This window comes from Lycium ferocissimum, chromosome 5, assembly GCF_029784015.1.
Source record: "Lycium ferocissimum isolate CSIRO_LF1 chromosome 5, AGI_CSIRO_Lferr_CH_V1, whole genome shotgun sequence".
Lineage (NCBI taxonomy): Eukaryota > Viridiplantae > Streptophyta > Magnoliopsida > Solanales > Solanaceae > Lycium > Lycium ferocissimum.
The window spans coordinates 20,588,254-20,609,535 of NC_081346.1; the positions used below are offsets into that span (position 1 = coordinate 20,588,254).

General features: G+C 35.8%; 2 protein-coding genes and 1 long non-coding RNA gene across 5 annotated transcripts; 2 read left to right on the plus strand and 1 right to left on the minus strand.

Annotated features, from left to right (window-relative positions):
* The first annotated feature begins 865 nt into the window (after positions 1–865).
* On the plus strand, positions 866–5,327 carry LOC132056433 (zinc finger protein CONSTANS-LIKE 10). 3 transcript variants are annotated; one of them, XM_059448641.1, is made up of 4 exons: positions 866–1,181; positions 3,045–3,524; positions 4,001–4,150; positions 4,962–5,327. In XM_059448641.1, the coding sequence occupies exons 1-4, from the start codon at positions 1,077–1,079 to the stop codon at positions 5,052–5,054; spliced, it is 828 nt and encodes a 275-aa protein (XP_059304624.1). In that variant the 5' UTR covers positions 866–1,076; the 3' UTR covers positions 5,055–5,327. The 3 variants fall into 3 exon arrangements, with proteins under 3 accessions (XP_059304624.1, XP_059304625.1, XP_059304623.1); XM_059448642.1 differs by lacking the exon at positions 866–1,181 and adding an exon at positions 1,928–2,362; XM_059448640.1 differs by lacking the exon at positions 866–1,181 and adding an exon at positions 2,398–2,661.
* Positions 5,328–8,892: 3,565 nt separating this feature from the next.
* Positions 8,893–19,046, plus strand: LOC132056434 (histone-lysine N-methyltransferase ATX4-like). Its single transcript, XM_059448643.1, has 23 exons — positions 8,893–10,378; positions 10,456–10,511; positions 10,592–10,805; positions 11,035–11,148; positions 11,256–11,324; positions 11,441–11,509; positions 11,606–11,697; positions 11,774–11,869; positions 12,551–12,686; positions 13,308–13,413; positions 13,663–13,762; positions 14,070–14,194; positions 14,315–14,460; positions 15,262–15,366; positions 15,737–15,801; positions 15,964–16,171; positions 16,821–16,907; positions 17,026–17,082; positions 17,168–17,257; positions 17,496–17,582; positions 17,674–17,748; positions 18,486–18,586; positions 18,692–19,046. The coding sequence occupies exons 1-23, from the start codon at positions 9,551–9,553 to the stop codon at positions 18,780–18,782; spliced, it is 3,117 nt and encodes a 1,038-aa protein (XP_059304626.1). The 5' UTR covers positions 8,893–9,550; the 3' UTR covers positions 18,783–19,046.
* LOC132056435 (uncharacterized) lies at positions 17,343–20,055 on the minus strand. The gene is made up of 3 exons (XR_009414770.1): positions 19,775–20,055; positions 17,776–17,956; positions 17,343–17,623 (listed from the first exon to the last, which is right to left on the minus strand). It is a non-coding gene; the product is annotated as an uncharacterized LOC132056435 (long non-coding RNA).
* Between the last annotated feature and the right edge of the window lie 1,227 nt (positions 20,056–21,282).

Genomic DNA, 21,282 nt, shown 5'->3' on the forward strand with positions numbered 1-21,282 from the left:
TAGTATTTCCTTTTTATTATGTTTCAGAAAGAAGGACACATTTTTAAGAATTTAAGTTGACTTTTTATTTCTCATTACCGTTAATGACACGCTCTTATACATAAAAATGTCTACGTTTAAGACAAAAGTTATTAAGAATACTTTGATATGCTAACAAATTATTCTTGTTTTAATCTTTATTTGTCAAACACATCATATAAAATGAAATGGAGCAATTACATTATTCCAAAGGGTGTGTGTCATTATAACGGCTGCGTGCACATTATTTTGATTTGATACTCAAACACTACAAAAAGGGGGAATATTTTACAGAATATGGAAATTTCAAGAAAATGAATGTTATGGCGAGAAATCTCCCAAAGACAACCCGTTGTAAATAAACTAATGTAATCTATTAATAATAGGGTAATAGCTAATAAATTGTTCGGTAACTAACATTTATTCTTTCGTCCTTGTTTTCATTCACATGTTTTTGTATTTATGCATGTATACGACCTTATAGAAGTTAATATTGTAGTGGTAAGTAGTAATTTTGTAGTGGTAAGTAGTACTAGTACAAAGATTTTGTCATGTGGGACTATACAAAATCAAAGTCGTGAGGTACATCATTTTGTTTAGACTTGCCCAAAGATAAGCCTACCTATTTAATCAGTTTTAATCTGTCAAATCACTGATAATTGTAGCGAATTTAATTCATCAAGTTGGACTAACACCTAGAAAATGACCTTTTGTAGGTTACTAGCTTTTGGTGTAATTACATCATTATTTAATTCCCTATAGAAACTCTCTCTATTTTTTTTAATTGCTAAAATTCTTTTTCATGAATGAAGACTCCAAGAACCAGCCAAAATTAGATTCTTTTTTTAACCCTTTCTTTACTTTCTCTCTTTCTCTCTCTTGAGCTGCTTGTATTTCTGCTATGCTATAGTAACTCACTTTTGTTTTTTGCTCTGTTTTGACGCCTATAAATTCTCCCTCTTCTTCATTGAAATACCCCTTATTTATTCTATTGACACATCAGGAAAAAAAGGGGTTTTAAGCTTTTCTTGAAAAGACTGTAAAATAAGAAAAAAAAAATGTTTGCAGAGACAGGGTTAATGTTTCCTTATTTTCAGAGTTTCCCATCAGAAGTTCAACAACTTGAAGATTTTTGTTGCTCTCAAGAACCAAATGTCTCAATGGTAGTTAGCCTTAAGCCTATTCTAGTAGTATTTGTTGTTGTCTTGTTTGTGGGTTTTCTTCCTTTTTTTAAAAATTTTCATAGGCATTTTTTTTATTCTTGAAGTTGCAAAAGATTTGAACTTTGAAAAATGTGAGATGATGTAGACTTAGGGTTAGTAGGTTTTCAGTTTTGGATTTAAGTATGGGGCTGTAAACTTAGGGTTACTGATTTTAATCTTTTAAGGTGAAAAAAATCTGGTCTTTAGAGTCCAAATCCCTCCAACTATATATATTTTTTTTGTGGGGATTTAAGCTTTTTTCCCATAGTTTTTACATGTGATTTGTGAAATGAAGGATAAAGTACCAATTTTGCTTCCCTTTTCCAAATTTTTCCTCAGTAATTGGAGAAATGAAGGACAAAAAATCAGTTTTTTGTGTTAAAATCTTCCTGTTTTTGCTTGATTTTGTTAATTAAATGGGAGTTGTTGAATTATTAATGGAGACAGTATTTTGTCTGCTATCAGAATTGACTAAGAGAAGAAGAACAAGAAATGTTTGATTATTGCTTGGAAAAATCTTTTGATGTGTTATGCTAGTATTATAGAGTTCAAATTGATAACATGTGAGTTTCATGGCATGTGCTGGATCTGTATATTGAACAAAGAGAAAGAAGTCAGAATATCAAAATCATCAAGTTCCGTGTTCATTATTCTATTTACCTTCTTCATATAAAAGAAAAAAAACACATAAGTGGCCACGACTTACTTCCCATGTATTCCCTTTTCTTGATTCTTCATTTCCTTTTTTGGCAGCCAAGTTGTCGTTAAGGCCTCACTTTTTCACCCCACTTGAAAGAGTTGAAAGATTGAGAAAAGTTGGAAAAAAGAGAAAAGTAGAAGTTAAGTTTCACCTTTCTTGTTAGAGGATAAGGAGTTCTGTTAAGTCTGTCCTATACTCTCTTATAAGAATTTGGGCAGTTTCTAACTCTAATGCCTTTGGGGGCATAAAGGTTAAAGATTAGTACCTTTCGGAAGGTAGTAAGAGAACCTATTTAGTATGAGGAAACCACTTAGTTTAAGTTATTTTTACATGGAAACATCGAATTCATGGTTGATTCGGTCGGATCTTATCTTTGCCTGAAATGTACCAACGACAAGAGTCGATTCTCTTGTCCTTAGTTGTTGGTTTTGTTCTTTTTCAGGTTTGTTTAACTTAATGGACATTATTGAGTTTCCACTATCTGTATGAATGTGCTCTATCTCTCTCCTTCTCTCCCCTTTTTCTTTCTTAGGGGTGTATGCAGGCTGAATTTTTTGGAAAGTTGTTTGGTTCTTTTACTTCACCTTTTATTAACTTTGTATGCATAAGAGAGATAAACAAGTGCTACCATTGTCTGTCATTGTTACTCAATTAATTATCTGTTCGTCACAAGAATCCTTGTTCCTTTTTCTTCCATTAAGACGAGAATCCGTGTGCTCTAGTTGTCAGAAATACCTGATGGTGAGCTGATGATAAGTTATGTAAAAGTTCATGTGGTTTATATTTGTGCTTCTGCCATGACACAAATGTCAAGTCCCTTTGATTTGCTAAAAGTGATGGTGTACTTCATTAATATATGTCAGGTTTGAGTGATCTTGACAGTCTGATTGCATTTGAGTGAATCATTTTTTCTACTCTACTTCTTTATTGTTGGTGTATTTAAGTTAAACTCCTCGCCGTGAAGCATCAAGTATGACATTTAAATGCCATGATGAGTTGACAGATCTATGCCTTTGAACTTTGTTGTGCTAAATATGTGTACCCCAGATGACAATTTGAAGCATTTTGTTTGCCATGTTCTTTATAGCTTCGATGTTGAATTCTTATGTGGGTAATCTCAACAGGGATCGAACATATCAGAATATGATCTTGGGGGAGAAGGGGATCTCTTTAAAGCTCCACAACCAATTATTGAAGAACCATTGATGGGCCTTGATCCTATGACTGCTGCTATTTCTATGATTTCTTGTTCAGAAGATGCCATCTCCCCACAGGGACTCCAAGTTTCGGATCTAGAAACTTCTTTTGAGAATGAACAACTCCTCAGTGAAGTTTTTTATGAATGCAAAAACGATCTATTTGGAAAAGATGCATCATTTGATATGCCGCTTTCTGAAGTCTTGGACATGAAAATTCCTATTGTGAAGGCCGATGAAAACTTGGATTCTGAGGGATCTTTCCAGAAAAGTATTAGTTCAGGGTGTCTAAGCTCCATGGACTGGATGCATGGACCTCCAATGAGACCAAATTTTATAGATTTTGGTGGAATGGACTTCGGAGCTGCTTATGGTATGCGAAGAGCATTCAGTGAAGGAGACATAAAGGTCCATCATTACTTACTCTCATGTGTTGTTTCTATTATGATTTATTTGTGTTCCATCTTTGTCCTTTTTTATCTGTTCTGCTAAATCTGAATTAGTATTCTTTATTCTTTAAACAATGAAAGTCCCTTTTCTTTATAGTTTGATATCAATGTTTTCTTGTTAATATCTAAAAGGAATCAGAGATAAACTGTCATTCTGTCCATCAGGATAATATAGATTTATGATCGAGAGTCATTAATTGAATTTTGAGAGTGAGAACAAGATAGTTGGAAGATCCATGTTTTAGCAACGTAAAAGTGCCTTTAGTATGGTTATAGAAAAGGTATTGAATTCAATGATATTCTCAGTAATCCTTTAACTAAGTGAACTGGTTAAATGATGATTTGAGGTGTAAATGATAGTTGAGAAATGTATAGATATTTTTGGCCTATTCAACAAAATGGGATTAGGTTACTGATACTGAGTTTGTACTGCAGACTCTGGGTAATGGCAACATAAATCTGATCCATTCTCCACGGGGTCAACCACAGACTGTCGGAAGTTCCACTTCTGAAACCCTTCGCAAGGAACAGCTCTCCAGATACCGGAACAAGAAGAATAAAAGGAATTTTGGCAGAAAAATCAAGGTATTGCCAACAATTTCTTTTCTCTTTACTTCTAATAATTAGCCTGGTGCTGCAGTTCCAAACTTTTGAAAGTGTGAAATTGACTTGAATGAAACCATCTGTTCATGAAACATTTGGTAAGAAGAGGGACCCCCATAGAACTTCTCTCTTTGATTTTTAGGAAATCTATGGCAAGGGGCGGAGGCACGTTGATTCAGTCGGTGTCATCCGACACCGCTTGGCAGAAAATATTTTAGACTTTTATGTATATGTAAATAATCTGCGAACCTAAATAGTTACTACATAAGATAAATGAAACCGCTTGTCAACAATGGCTCCATTGGGTAAGGGCTCAGTTTTACCATTGAGGTCAAAGGGATAGAATCCTGGCAAGCCCTTTTGACTTTTAATTTTTTAGCTTTCTTCCAAAAATTACTGTAGCCACCAGGTTTTGATCCTTTTGACTCGTACCCTAAAAAGGTAGCTAAACAATATGAACCAGCACCTATCATGGTTGTGTTTGTGCAAAAAATAATTTATTATGTAGAGAAGATTTCAAGTAGTTGTTTTGTGGCTTATATAGAAAACGAAGTGCATTATGGGTACCTTTCAAAAGATGAAAACTCGTTATGAAGTGCATTATGGGTACTTGAAATGTGTTTTTCTAAATTATGATATCGCTATATATTCACTTGTTTCATTTTTTAGAATATTGACACCGCTTACTAAATTATGATATCGTTACATTAGTGTTATACTTGAAGTGAGGTATGCATGTAGTGAAGAGCAACAAAGGCGAAATGACTTATGCGTTTGTTATATGTTTTTGCAGTATGCTTGCAGAAAGGCATTGGCTGATAGCCAACCTAGGATCCGTGGAAGGTTCGCCAAGACCGAAGAAATTGACACATCGAAGAAGCATTAACTGATTAACTGTCTATGAGTTGGAAGAATTACATAGTAAGGTAGTAATGGGGGGGAAATGTATTCACTGGTTATATTAGCTGCTGATATAAATAGCAAATGGAAGCTAGCTAGCTTTAGATAGGATCTGCTTAAATAAGCTGGGGGATCCATCCAACATCTTTGCAAGTTTGTTAAAAATCTTTGGGTAGCGGCAATAATCTTTGTAGATTAGACAAACCAACTAGTGTTGTATATAGTGTTTGTTAAATAAAACCTTGTTATTAATGCTGCCCACCTTTTTCCATTATTGATCACCTTAGGATTGAGTAGCGGCTCACTTATAGAGATGCTACGCCGTATCGTACTCCCCTCCCCTGCCCCACCCCACCCCCCGCCGCCACCGCCTACAACAGCTGTATTATGCTCTAATTCCAAACTAGTTGAGTCTATTATATGAATCATTGCTATTTAGTTTTCTTCCATTTGGATCCTTTTCACTTTCATATTCAACATATAGGTGCCTTTGTTAGGGAACATTATACCCTTCAATGTGGGATTTCCCAATACGAATTTGGATTTAGTGGGGCCCCAATGTCTGTACTGAACACTAGTTGAAAAAAAAAAAAAGACTTTAATATATTGATAATCTTTTAAACTTGTCAGTAAATTTCATTTAGACATTCCAACTACGGCAAGTTTTAATTGAGTACCTAAATACGTGATAAAGTGTTCTTATTCGACACTTTTGGTTCAAATTTCAAAAAAAAAATTACGCTTGTTCTCAAGTGCCAATTATATAAATAAGTAAGCTACTTAAAATGTCACTTTCTTTACTTATAAACATTAGCAAATATAAGCCATAAAATCTCAAGCATGTTCCAATTGAAGCCAATGTGTAAAATTAAATGAGAATGACATATTTTATGTGGTCAACTTAACTACCTAATAAACGCTAGAGACCAAGCGCAAAATTTTTTCAAGAATTTCTATCCAAAATGTCTAATAGGAACATTATATTATGTGTTCAGATAATCAATTAAAATAGATCATAATTAAGTTACTGGCCGATTGTTTGGAGAACCTTAAAGCCTACGGGCCAGCCGTTTTATCCTGTATGACCTTCGAGTGGGGTTTGGACAACTCTGCAATACTTTTAGCTAAACCATGAACAGTTCCTATGTCGAATCCTGTTTTTGTGGGCGCAAAACACAGCCCAGTTTCTAAATATAGGGGATTGAGCCATCGTGTGTTTTGGACTAATATGAGTACTCGATAGACAGGATTACCAAATTCAACTAGGAAACCTTAACCGTACTTTCATGAAAATGAAGTGGATTATGAAATTTATTCGTTTTTCTTTTTATCGCTACTTCTTAAACCCCTCGATTACACGAGATATAGATGTTGAATTCATTGAAGTCCGCGTCCACTTCTCGAAGGGAAATGGTTGTTAAATGGTAAAGACCCAACAAAAGAACAGACAAAATACGGTCTCTGCTAAAGTCATAGCAGTAAACGCTTCATAAGGAAGCATAAAAATACTCCATAAAAATGTTATAATAGCATCAGCCCATTTATTGTCTTCTACGGAGTTCATTTACTTGCATTCGTTCTAGTATTACAATAAACTCGAATCTCAATGCCGCCTATTATTGGTTTTTAGTCCGCATTATACACATTGTGATTTTCATTAAGCGAGTCATTAAAATATAAATGAGTAAGCTACCTAAGATGTCGAAGAGAAATAATATATATAGTATATATATACACAAGAAAAGATTTTTTTTACCTAGTTATACAAAGTAATTTCCCGATGAATGAGTGTCAATTAACACCCCTCTGCCATTGTTTGTAGCCTTCTTTGGATTCCTAGAGTCAGATTTCCAGACTACCCACAACGGTTTGGTTGGTACTTTAGTCAGCCGGCAGCGTCCAAGATCATCTCTACTCTTGTAGAAATATTTGGGCCACTTTCCCTTTCGTACTGCAAAAAATTGAGATTCTTGTGGAACTCATTTTGTTGCTTGAACTATTTCCAAACGAACAACTTATTTCATTCATCGTGTAGTAAAGCTGGAATGCAGCTTCCAACATTCTGCAATTATAAACCATAGTCCTTTTGTGGTGTTTCTAACCCTGCCAGAATTTGAGAAGACCAGCAGTATACAACAATACCTTCCTAGATTTTCTCTCTTTCCCCCCCCCCCCCCCCCCCCCCTGCTAATTCTTCTAATTTCTCCAATAACAAAATCAGTTTAATCTGCCCAAGCGCTTTTTTCCAACAATCGAATCTTTTCCTTTCCGATTTTCAGTCTACAACTACCATATTCCAACTTCCGCCACCCACCAAAAAATAAAATAATATAAATAGAATCGTACTTGCAGTTTTTGACTAAAAGAATACCAGGTTCACCACCACCCACCCACCCACCCTAAAACAAAGAAAAGTCGTCCCCCCTATTATTGAAGAATTTGTACCAGAAAGACCTTTGAAACCTTAAGACTTCCATTTTTTTCTGTCATATGTAACATAAATCAAGCCAGATCTAGATCCACACAATTACAGTAGCAGCAGCCTCATGAAAAGAGAGCAATTATTATAAGGGAAAAAAAAAGGAAAAAGAAATCAGAAAGAGAGTAGAGAGTAATCGCAAGGGAATACAAACAAGAATTTCTTTTTCTATTAAATAAAGTTAATGAAAAATAAAAACCACCACCATTCATCGGCAGATAGGAGATTAGTACTAGACAACACCATTCTTCTATGCCTCGCATGGCAACAGTATCTGAAGAATAATTATTTGTCCAGAAAATACTCTTTACAAATACTAATTATTTATGCAACACCACACAAATCACTGACAAGACCCCCAACCACAAAGCCACAATGACCCCCCTTCTCCAAATTGCCATCCTACTAGTGCCTATTTATAACTAAAAGGTACCAAAAATTATAAAAAAAAAGGACGAACAGTGCAAATCGTCACTAAACAAAGTTCTCTCTTCTCTTCTCACACGTCCCAAACTAAACTCTTTCACAAACGAAGACCTCTACAGCGGAGTGCCGGCCAAAAATATGAAAAACAAAAGCACTACTAATTAAATTGTCAGTGAAATATATCCAAGTCTACATTTCCTTTTCATAGCTCGAAGTACCACAAATATCATTTGCAACTTCTTCTCCCACTCCCTCGTCCGGCAGGTAGAAGTACTACAAAAACTCCGGTGAACGAGGGCCAACAGAAAGACTAATCTTTACCAAAAATCTCCACTTTCTTCAAACACCCAATTCGATCCATTGACTAAATAAAAAGAAAAATCTATTCACAAAATTTCGTATTCCATCTTGCTCTTCCACAGTGGGAGTTCGATCACCCATTTAGACCCGTGAATTTATTCACCACCAATTCTTAATTATTTTCTCGGGCAAGTTACTTAAATAATGAATTAAGATTTACAAAATTAATCAATAATCAATTTCAACCCCACTCTGCTTCTTTTCTTCTTTTTTATGGTAAGGACGTAACGGGAGCTTCTTCAATCGGAATATTGCAGCCTTCACCTCCAAAAAAATTTCTTGATTCAACGTAATTACTCCTTGCAGATATTGGCAAAGTAATTACTCCTTGCAGATATTGAAGCCTCCTTTTGTCTTTTGCCAGAGAATCGAATTCAAGATTTCCAAATTCTGAACCCATTAAAAAAATAAAAAACAAACATAAAAGAAATTAAAATTGACAAGACATGAATTATCCATTTCACTTTTTTCTTCCAAGCTTCTTGGAGAGCACTCTTGTAACAAAAACAACAACCTCTGCAACGGAAAAATTAAAAACACCATGTCTGACGTTTAAAAAAAAAAAAAAAAAAAAAAAAAACCAACGTCAATTTAGCCAATGTCTCGAACCATCTCAATGCAAATCTTGGACTCCAAGCACGTCTGGTCAAGTTGTCAAAACTCACGCTCTCTCTGTAACATTACTATATTGCTTTGCTTTACTCCTAACGCCAACTCACCCCCACCCCCGCACCCCACCCCTCTCCATGTCATTCATCCTTATTCCCTTTCCTCTCTAACTTGCAGTCTATCTATACATTCACACAACCTATATCTATATATACGAAAATGTTCCTAAATTTATTTTTTTCCCCGTCAAATTCGACATTTGTCACACACATTTTACATTTTCTTTTAATATAAATACAAAATCGTTACCTTCAATCTATATTTCTCTCTCATCAACAGTTTTGGGGAAAACTTTGGTGAAACAGAGATCCCTATTTCTTTCAGCTAATCAGATCTTCTTCTCGATTTCACTCTTTATACCTTCTTTATCCTTTTTTTTTCTTTAAATAAAAAAAATAATTCTACTTCAATTTTTCTTTATCTCTGTTACTTCGATTGAATGATTCTTCTTGTATTCCTCACTTCTTCGGTGTGAACAAAAAAAAAAAACAAATTGCTGGATTTGTTTCAGTCAAAATTAGGGTTTCGAATAGAGGAAATTTTGTCTGATGATTATAAAGAAGAGCTTGAAAACGGTAATGCCGAGTTTGAAACGGTGTCGTATAAGTGAAGATGACGACGACTTTTCTATTAATAGAAAGAAAAGGAAGAGTAATAGTAGTAGTAGTGGTTATTACCCTTTACATCTACTTGGTGACGTGGCAGCCGGTCTAATTCCGTTCGGTTTTCAGAGAATTTTATCAGCCGCCAACGGTGGAGGTAACGGCGGAGCTACGGCGGCGTTAAATTCTATGCCGAAACAGAGGAGGAATGATCCAGTACATGAGGCTTCACGGCCACCATTAGTGAGGACTTCACGTGGCCGTGTTCAGGTACTTCCATCTAGATTTAATGATTCGGTTCTTGATAATTGGAAGAAAGAGAAGAGTAAAACTACTGTTAAAGAATCGAATTTGGACCCTGAATTTAATCCCTATAGAGAAAAGGTTAGCTTGAGAAATGCTAAACGTGAAATTGGAACAACTAAGAAATGTCGTGTGTTTTCGCCCGATGGAACAGTAGAAATCGGGTGTAATGGGTCGAAGAGGAAGTATTCTAGTTCACGTAGTACATTAACGTCGTTTAATGGGGAGTGTGATGAAGATATAGATGATGGAATGGTGAAGGTGGAGGGAGGGAAGAGAGGTGATAAGTTTGGTGGTGAGGATTTTAGTTCAGGTGATATAGTTTGGGCGATATCTGGAAGACATTGTCCTGCTTGGCCTGCTATTGTTCTTGATTCGGAAACACAAGCTCCTCAACAAGTTCTGAATTATCGTGTTGCTGGAACAGTCTGTGTCATGTTCTTTGGTTACTCTGGGAATGGCACTCAAAGGGTAAGACTTATCTTTTGTGCGTTATGCAAAAGTATCAAAGTGATATATCTATTATGATGACACATTTTAATTAGCAGGATTATGCATGGATTAGGCGTGGGATGCTGTTTCCATTTCTGGAACATGTAGACAGGTTTGTGACGGTTATATATGTTAGTGTTGATGTAAAGTTTTAGTATTTGTCAGGGTGTGGTGAAACTTTGCTTCATTTAGGTTTCAGGGCCAGACTGACTTGAACGACAGCACGCCCGCTGATCTTCGCGCTGCCATAGAAGAGGCATTTCTTGCCGAAAATGGCGTTGTTGAGATGTTGATGGTTGAAATAAATGCAGCAGCTGGCAATCTAGATTATCTCCGGTCTCTTCCCCGAGGAGTATTTGAGGCCTCTGACTCAAATCAGGACCAAGAGTGTTACTCTCCAAGCCAGGCACGTTTCAAATTTTTTTACCCTGCTTTTTCTAGCATACTATCATCAAGGGACTTCTAGTAACTTTTGCTTAGTTAGCATTCCTATACTGATCTGGGTGGAAAGATTCTGCTAAAATTTCATTGCAGTACTTTCCCTTACACACAACCCCTAAAACCAAGAGATACAACAAATGTCTCAGATTATAGGTACTTCCAGTAAGTTTATCATGTGTGGAATCTCTGTGCAGAAATTGTTGAAGAAGAAAGAACTTGACTCTTGTGATGCTTGTGGATCAAGTCTTTCTTCTAAGCCATCCAGGAAATTGAACGAGGGTCATCGACTGTGTACTGCTTGTGCGAGGGTCTGTTACAGCTTTCAAATTATCTTTCTAGCTTTCTTTGACTAAGTTTCATGGAAGATCTAGATGTTGATGTCGTAAATAGTACTAATTTGTGACTTGTATTCCAGCTAAAGAAGATAAAACATTTTTGTGGCATATGCAAGAAGATTCGGAATCCCTCAGATAGTGGAACTTGGGTGAGAAATTTGCTATCTTTTGCTGGTCGCTTGTAATAGCTTTCGACTTCTTTCCATGAAATTAATTATGGTGATATTTCTTCATAGAAGCAGCTATAATTTCTTTGCTGGTTTAGGTACGTTGTGATGGTTGCAAAGTGTGGGTGCATGCTGAGTGCGACAAAATTTCAAGCAGAAGTTTAAAAGTATCTCAATCTTGCTGAAAGTTTTTCTTCCCTTTCAATATCCATGTTTTTATTACTTCTTTTGATAACATAATCTGCTGTTTCGTATATTTACAGGAGCTGAGTACCTCTGATTACTATTGTCCAGAATGCAGAGCAAGATTCAACTTTGAATTGTCAGACTCAGAAAACATGAATTCTAAGGCTAAGTAAGTCCCATCAATCAGTTATGTTTAAGTTGACAGCTTGTGGTTTGAACTAAAGAGTTACTGTTTCCTGGTTCAGAAACAACAAAAATGATTGTCAGACAGTAGCATTGCCAGATAAGGTTTCTGTTATCTGTTCAGGAGTGGAAGGCGTTTATTTCCCAAGGCTTCACCTGTAAGTGTACATGGGCGTTTGTTATGTGCACTTTTTTTATCACTTATCAGCCGTTGGCTGTCTGATGCTGTGCGTCACTTCCTTTAAGTTGTTTGTCTGCTCTCATACTTCTGAATATTACCTTGCACTTATGAATGACTGCACTCGAGTAGGATCCTTAATTCAATGAAAGTAGTTGTGTGTGATATATCCTTAAATCAGCCGTAGGTCAAATCACAAGTGGACACTAACGAATGAATCAATCCAAAGAAAGGCACACTTTTTTGGATTCTTATGTTTAATCTGGAGCATAGTTTTTGTTAGTGTTTTCAATTTCAAAAAAAAAAAAAAAAAAAGAAGTTTTTTGTTAGTGTTTCCTTTAGAAAATCTCAGATTTTATGGTCAGGTGGAGGTTCAGACACTTAGGTGTTTACTTTTATGATCAAGTGGAGGTTCAGACACTTAGATGTTAACTTCTGGAATTAACTCTATCTAATTTGTCTTACTAAAAGAATTTCTATCTAATCTTTGTGGAAAGCAAAACAGCAAACATGAATGCAAGTCACTGTTAGGAAAGTTGATCTATCCAGTTGTTTACATGTGATTTTTCTGGGTGGACTTACGTTCTCTTCAAGGCAATGTCGATCATTAAGAGATCAAGGATTTGCCTATCATTGACTCAGGCCGTCTTTCTTTTTCCAGAGTTGTTTGCAAGTGTGGATATTGTGGAGCACAAAAACAGGCACTTAGTGAATGGGAGCGGCACACAGGTTCTAAAATAAAAAACTGGAAGACCAGTGTCAGGGTGAAGGGTTCTATGCTACCTCTAGAACAATGGGTTTGTATTCTTCAATTTCTTATGCTGCTTGTGATTTGAAATGGACTACTCATTCTTATTGGAAACTATCAACAATTGATGTTACAGCTTTGCGAATTAGTCCCACATTAAGTTAAAAGTATTCTATCCCTTTCATTTTTGTTTTAATATTTTCTAGTATTTTGGTGGAATGATATTTAGTTTTATGAATTTCATGAAGGAAAAAATTGGAAAGAGTAAATTTTCTCCTTTGATACTGCAAATTTGACTGTCCAGGGGGGTTGATGAAATTCATATTCTCAAACAACGGAAGGTTTTTAATTATTGGGAATTGATCTGAAATTGCTTCATGTGTTAGTGGGATTCATTCATTTGCTTTTTATGGAAAAAAATTGTGAACTCTTACAGTCCATCAATTATGAAGATTTGTTGGAAAGTGCTCTCTCTTGTTTTTGTGGGAGGGGGTTGTCAAGGGAAACAATGCTCTCAGTATTACATGGCATGGGTTCATTCTCAGATTGTTTGTCACAGTTCAGTTACATTCTTTAGCTCAGTCTTATTATATGCTGTAGCCATAATATGGTCTTCTGTTTTTCCATTAGAAATGATGTAAGACAGGTAACATCTTGTTTTGCTCCACAGATGCTGCAAATGGCAGAGTATCATGCACAGAATGTTGTTTCTACCAAATCGGCTAAACGGCCTCCTTTAAAAGTACGGAGACAAAAGCTGCTTAGCTTTCTCGGAGGTATATGCTTTGCTTGAATTTACCTGTTTTGGCAGAGACATACCTAGTAACCACTTCTTTTTCATAAAATAATAATTTAGAGAAGCCTAAAGAACTGAATCCCCTATACCCGTGTTTGTATTTCTATCTGAATCCTAATATTTAAGTTCGACGTATCTGACCTCTGCATCCGTATCTGTAGTTGTACACATGTGCGGCTTTATAACTAAAACATTGATCGGTTGGCAATTCTTTTTTTTAATGCTACAGAAAAATATGAACCTGTTTATGCGAAGTGGACCACGGAAAGGTGTGCAGTATGTCGATGGGTTGAAGATTGGGACTACAACAAAATTATTATATGCATTAGGTATGACCAAACTTCAAAAAGCTAATCCGCCTGGTGGGAGATTAGTGGAAACTTTTCATGTGTATTCGAACTCTGTTCGTTGTTATTTGATTTGAAAACCAATTTCTTGATACTATTCATTGGAAAAGATTTTGATTTGAAATAGGATATGTGATTGGCTAGGTCTTCATTATATTTTTTTGGTGGATTTCTCAAGTAATTTCATGATTCCTTGTAGATTTCCTTGCAAAGGTTGTTTAATCTTAAGATGATATTCCAATTCTTTTCTTAGGGAAAACAATTGTACTGAAATTCTATTTTCCATCAGGTGTCAAATTGCTGTTCATCAAGAATGCTATGGAGCAAGAAATGTTCGTGATTTCACTTCATGGGTCTGCAGATCTTGCGAGACTCCTGAGATTGAACGGGAGTGTTGTCTTTGTCCTGTGAAAGGCATGTCACTAGTTACTATGTTTTTCATTAATTGTAGTGCTGTCGGAATTCGACCAAACTGTTCTTAAACCCATTTCCTTTCACCTGCTATTACTAACCTTAGATTGTTGATTAATTTAGGAGGTGCTTTGAAGCCCACAGATATTAAGCAATTGTGGGTTCATATTACTTGTGCTTGGTTCCAACCTGAAGTTTGTTTTGCTAGTGATGAGAAAATGGAGCCTGCGGTTGGAATTTTGAGAATCCCTTCAAATTCTTTTGTGAAGGTAAGTTTTTTGTTATGGGTAAGGTGACCTCACTTCACTGTTCCAGAAGGAAAATGACTTGAGTGATGCAGAAAATATTGTATTATGAGTGAGACAATAGCATGTAGCATTAGCCTTTTACCATCTTTAAAAAAGAAAAAATATGTAACATATCACATTTCCGATCATTTGCTTTGGAGATTTTTATCCTGGATAGCTGAGGGAAGCAAGAAATTTTGAAGATGTCTCAATTTTTCCTCACCTCATCTAAAAAAAAAAAAAAAAATGAAGTTCATAACCCTTACATCTTTCTTCGTGATTCATTTTAATTTTGTAACAGGATATAATGAAAAGTTTCTAGTAATATTTGTTTCTCATCCATGCTAAATTTGACATTATCTATACCGATAATTTAGGTGCCGGGTTTCTTTCACTAATTTAAAGGACATAATATTATATTTTAGATATCTCGATGGCTATTTTACTAATTCAGACCTCATAATTGACATGGGGGAAAAGAAAATTGGCAATTCTATGTGGTGGGTGCTTGCCAATTTGAATTAATCAGCCGCCCTTGTTAAGAAGAGCACTACTAGCATAGGTAAACATTGTAATGATATCTTATAAAGAATGGAAAGAGCTCCTCTGGATGCAATCATATCCCAACACTAACACATTGGATCCCGTCGGAAGAGCTCCTCACCAAATTATTTGGTTGATATATATATTAACAAACATACAATTATATGACTTTACTTTGTCATGGTCATCGATTGCCATCTATAATGTAATATATTATCAGCTTGATTTTGTAAATTTCAGATATGTGTGATCTGCAAACAAATTCATGGTTCCTGCACACAATGTTGCAAGTGCTCTACTTATTACCATGCTATGTGCGCATCAAGGGCTGGCTATCGCATGGAGGTGAGATAACTTATCTAGTTAATCTGTTATTGTCATTGATTTAGGTACTAAAATTTAGGAGGTACTTTCCAGAATATCCAACTTGCCTTAGTTTCAGAGCCTGTCATTCCTTTTAGTGCCCACTGAAAGGAAACACGGTTGTCCAACTCGTGTATGAAATATTTATAACATGTTTTATGGTAACTGTTGAATCATCATTTGGCTAACAAGCATGTGTACATGCAGATCTTTTTCCTTCTATTTTTTCCTCATTGGGATGTCCTTTTGGCATTTTGACTGCCAGCACGTTTTTCAGTCTGTTTAGTCCATGCATTCAACACTTTTAGCTATATTTACCCCTATCATTTTACTTTGTCATTCCCTCCTGCAGCTGCACTGCTTGGAGAAAAATGGAAAACAGGTCACAAGAATGGTTTCATATTGTGCCTACCATAGGTACTGCTCCATTTTCTCTGGATTAAAGATTAAAAAGCGAGAAAGAGGAAAGAGAGAAAGTCATTTATGAAAACTGATTCAGTCAAAATAATGGATACTTGATTATTCAAGCTATGACATCTAATGGGGGCTTTCAAATCTAATGGCTTTGTGGTTTTACAGGGCTCCTAATCCGGATACTGTTCTCATCATTCAGACTCCCAAAGGGGTATTCTCTGCCAGAAGCCTTCTTCAAAACAATAAGCGCACAGGTTCACGTCTAATTTCAACAAGCAGACTGAAACTTGAGGAAGCTCCAGCAGTAGAGATACAAGAGATTGAGCCATTCTCTGCAGCAAGGTGCCGTGTTTATAATCAATCGCGTGATAAGGTATAACACCATGTCACGGATATGCAGTGTTAGGATTGGTGGAAGGAATGAAAGATTTATGTTTTTTAAGCTACTGACGTCTTTATGACACTAGGCAACTGAAAACTGGTGTTCCCTTTTGGCTTTTGAACCGTTGAGATTCTTAATGAGTGATTTCATTATTAGCATCCGTTGCACATTATTAGAGATATAAGAACTAAAATTTTTGTGAATATCTATCTACTAATACTTATTTTGAGAATGGTAACAATATTTTCTGTGTAGCACAAAGACTGCTAAGTCAACTTTACAACTTACGCAAAAAGCTAAAGTCGAATCATTCCCCAAGATCCTACTACAGGGATGCTATAATGTCTAGCACTACAATTTGCTTATTTGTTGACGCTTAATATCTTCCCGTAGTTTGTTCTATTTATAAGTCCAATAACCATAGTTGCTTCTAATCATGCTTTTTAATTTAAATTTTCTAGTTATGCTCCCTGGTATTGATAAAGTCACGCTTCCTAGTATGTTATGTTTGTGGTTTAAGTTTTTAATTGACATTTACACATCTGCCTTCTGATTGCAAATTTTTAAGTAGCTGGTGTCCTGTTGTTTAATCATCCTAGAGGGTTGCCAGTTATGACTCTCCTTATCTTTTGCTTGTCAGGGAGCTGGAGAAACGGCCATTGCCCACCATGTGAGGGGACCCTGTCACCATTCTTCAAGTTCAATGCGAAGTTTGAACAATATAAAAGTAAATATTTTCCACTCCCTCCCATATCCCTACTTCCTATGTAAAGTGATGTTCTCCTGTCAATTCTCTTTGCTTCTATGGTATTTTTAATGTTATTCCTTTCTTCCCTTTTTAACAGGAAGTCGAGGGATCCGAAACATTTTCTACCTTTAGGGAGCGGCTTCGTGCATTACAGGCATTCTTTTTAACACCTCTGTTCATCAAGTTAACAGTTTTTCAGTTAAATTTCTCAACTTCTAAATCTTATTTTGCAATTGCAGAGAACAGAAAATGAGCGTGTTTGCTTTGGTAGATCTGGGATACATAGATGGGGTCTCTTTGCTCGTAGAGATATCCCTGAAGGAGAGATGGTATATAAATCTTTTTTAGTTGTAACTGGTTACCCCTAGCTAATGCTTTGATCATATTAGGAAAAGAAACAAATGGCAGTCCGAGTAATCGCATGAAAATGGAGTCCTATATCTTTTCATACTGAGGAGCTTTTCTCGATAGGCAATCATTTTTGAGTCATAACCTGTGCTCGTAATGCTAATTACTTCAGCATCAAATCTAGAAGTTACTTATGCAGCATACATTTACTTGTTTCAGGTTCTTGAGTATCGGGGCGAGCAAGTCAGACGCAGTGTTGCAGATTTAAGGGAGGCACGGTACCGTGTTGAGGGAAAAGATTGCTATGTAGGTTCTTTTCACTCCTTTCTTTGTGCTCTGTCTTCAACCTGTCCGTTGTCACAAGCACCAATTAATGCCGTTGAATTATTTGGTGCAGCTATTTAAGATTAGTGAAGAAGTTGTGGTGGATGCCACTGATAAGGGGAACATTGCACGTTTAATTAACCATTCAGTAAGTATCACTTATCTTTCATTGTACCTGATGTTTCTCTTCATCTGTGGCATCAAACTAGAATTATGTATTTGATGGTGGTGCTTCTCCCTTCCACCATGCTTTTTAGATCTTGTTAATTCCTTTTCTTTTTTCTTGAAAAGTGATCATTTATTTCTTTTTCTTTTCATGTGTTATCGACTTTTGTGCTGTTCTTTGTTATCAAAACCTGCAAATGAAGAAGCAAAGACTAGTGAAGTAAATTAGGTAAAAAGTAAATAAGATTCACCGGTGTAATTCGTCTTCTAAAACTGAAGGAGATCAGTTTCATCCCATTGTGCGGTTAGTGCTTTAATCATATTAACCTCATCGATGGTTTCAGCAGGGAAAAAATTGAATATCTATCATAGCGCACAATATTATAGTAGGATATCTAAGCTTGTTTGTAATCTGAATCTGATCTAATATCAGTGAAGATTTGTCTGACTGAAGCCTTATATTGGACCAGATTAAATGTGCTTAAATATACTCCTAATTTGATTAATATGTTTCAATATACGTCCTATCATGGCACAGACTCCTTAGACCTGGCAATGCTAGAAATTATGTGCCCCTTTCAAGCCATATTTGTTCTATAATTTATCTGTGATCAACAAATTTAGCAAGTCTATGGATGCAATATTTTCATTCTCAAGTTACCTTAATTGATGATTCCTCTTACTGACTCTTTTCACGGCTTTGCTTTGTTATTTTCACAGTGCATGCCAAACTGCTATGCAAGGATCATGAGTGTAGGAGCTGATGAGAGTCGGATTGTACTGATCGCAAAGGCAAATGTGGCTGCTGGTGATGAATTAACGTAACTCTCTCTCTCTCTCTCTGACACACGCATCCACGCACACACATTAATGCCTACATATTGGCAAGTCCGCCGCTGATAAATTTTATTTGGCTATACTGACAGGTATGACTACTTGTTTGATCCAGACGAATGTGAGGAATTTAAGGTTCCTTGCCTGTGTAAAGCTCCAAACTGCAGAAAGTTCATGAATTAGGTTCACATTCCCATTAATTTTTGCCTCCACAAGGAGATCTAACCATTAGCTCTGCCACCTGACCTCACAGCTTGCTAATTAGTGATTCTAGAGAATATATGTAATTCTTAGTGTTACGTTTCTTCTAGGGCGGTCTTTCCATAGATGATTTGGGTCAATAATATTGGGAAAGTTGGGTCTTAGTTATTATGTATAGATTCAGACAAGGCAGATATTTTTTCTGCATCCTTCTGCCGTTATACAAATGTAAACTCCTTTGAGCAACACAAATGAAACAAATAAAAAAAAAAGAAAAGATGCAAGTTTCTCCATAGAAATCTGAATCCCTACTCACCCGCCACCCCCCCCCCCTCCCCACCTAACCACCAACCACCACACACAAAAATAAAATAAAAACAACCAAAAAAAAAAATCAATAGAATAAAAGGAGATAAGAAAAGCTACAAGTTACTGCACCCCCAAATGTGGCTGTGTGGTCAATTGGATGAGAAGCAAGGCAATTCGTGCAGAGATTAAAAAAAATGAGCAAAGTTAGTTCGTACCTATGGTGGGCGATGGGCGATGCAATCTATCATTTAGACTAGTCGAGTTGTTGGCACGTTGTACTGGTGGACGATACAACCTATAGAATAATCGAGTTGTGGACACGTACAGGTGGGCGATACAATCTATGTAGAATAATCGAGTTGTGGACATTTACTGGTGGGCGGTGATACAATTATGGAATTATCGTTTACAGGGCGATACAATCTATGTGGAATAATCGAGTGGACACGTTGTATTGGTGGGCGGTGACACAATTATGGAATTATAGACTATTATACAATTTATCCTGTAGAATAGTCGAGTTGTGGACAAATTGATCTGAACTAAAAATAAAAAAATAAAAAAAGGAATTATCATTTACCACTTCTTTTCATACAAACGTTGGCAACATAACAGGGATGGGGGGCGTGGGGGTGGGGGGTGTAAGAGGACTAGAAAAGATGTACCTTTTTCAAGTGATCAGTGGAGTGATTTGTGGGTTCTGCTATAGCCAAATCTGAAGCTTCCAATTCGAGATGAAAGGATTTTCGTCTGCAACTTGAGCTAGCCCAACCTTTCTCTGTTTCCCCTATGTTGTTTTATGCACGTCAGCCATTTCTCTAGATCGGATGGACAGATTATATGATGAAAAAAGGAGAAACATTTTTGTAACAAGAGGATCGGGCTAAAGCAGAATTTGTTTATATGTTGCAAGTTATAATGGTACATAATTTGACATTTATTTATTTTGAAATTAATGTGATGATTGACTAGAGATATTGCAATTTTAGTCCCTCGTGTGTCTGCAAATGAACAGATTCGTCCTTCTTGGTTTCCAAAACCTAGTTTTGTCCATCCACAGTGTCAGATAAACATTCACTTCGATTGGGGCATTAACACACCATAATCAAGAGTAAATGTTCCCTATTAAACTGCCATATTCTCTCTTACACTGTATCTCTTACTCCCTCCGTTTACTTTTACTTGTTCACTATTTAAAAAAAATATTTTTACTTTTACTTAGTTACTTTTAGCATGTTAAGAGAAGACAATTTCTTTTTTCCTATTTTACCCATAGTATGAATTATACTCATTTCAAATCATCTTTCAAATTCATTAAAAATATGCATCAATTAATATAGATCTCATGGTAAATTAAGCACTTCATTTATTATTTCTTAAGGGTGTGCAAAATTCATAATGAACAAGTTAAAGTGAACAGAAGGAGGAGTAGGTTTTAAGTCCTCAATGTATTTTAATTAATTTCCATAAACTATTCGTATATCTCATCAAGCTTGCCTTGTTGGAATTCGGACTCGTGATGAAAAAGATAACATGCTCAAATACGGAATAACAGTGTTACGTCTCCTTTGCTTTCCATCTTGATTTGTGAGAGACATGCTAAATTGCTAATTTGGAATCAAGGATACGAAGTGGATACAGTTTTCTATATACATTTATATACTTCCTCTACAACAATTTATATCGAAACTCTTGTCTTTAGTTTATTTCAAAAAGAATAATATCGTTTATATTTAAAAATAGTTAAATTCTATTTACATTTATCTTTAATGAGATATTAATAACTATACAAATCTTTATGACTTGTTTTTCATCACAAGTGTAAAAATAAATTATTTCCTTCTTAAATTTTATGTCCCATAAAACGATGGTTCATAAATTGAAAATGAGAGAATAGGTAACAATTCAGAGTCAAAAGCAATGAATTCACCTGTGCCACCGCGAATTGAGGAGTCCATGCCTGTCTGCTCCCTCAATCCAAACAAAAGAAAACTCTTCCCAGTTTATTACTGCTAGTCTAGACTCTAGTACTACTCCTCTGTTTATACAGTTTTTTTTTTAATCCGAATAAAAAAAATATATATATATATATATATTTAGAAATAATTTAACTTCAAACTTCTTCTTTACTCTGAATGAAATGATTTCCGACCACATATATATATATATATGA

Coding starts and splice junctions, on each gene's coding strand:
- LOC132056433 (XM_059448640.1), top strand. CDS start 2,521: ATGCATAAGAGAGATAAACAAGTGCTACCATTGTCTGTCATTGTTACT. Junction 3,525..4,000: donor TCAGTGAAGGAGACATAAAG/GTCCATCATTAC, acceptor TTTGTACTGCAG/ACTCTGGGTAATGGCAACAT. Junction 4,151..4,961: donor ATTTTGGCAGAAAAATCAAG/GTATTGCCAACA, acceptor ATGTTTTTGCAG/TATGCTTGCAGAAAGGCATT.
- LOC132056434 (XM_059448643.1), top strand. CDS start 9,551: ATGATTATAAAGAAGAGCTTGAAAACGGTAATGCCGAGTTTGAAACGG. Junction 14,195..14,314: donor TTGTCTTTGTCCTGTGAAAG/GCATGTCACTAG, acceptor TGATTAATTTAG/GAGGTGCTTTGAAGCCCACA. Junction 16,172..16,820: donor ATAATCAATCGCGTGATAAG/GTATAACACCAT, acceptor TTTGCTTGTCAG/GGAGCTGGAGAAACGGCCAT.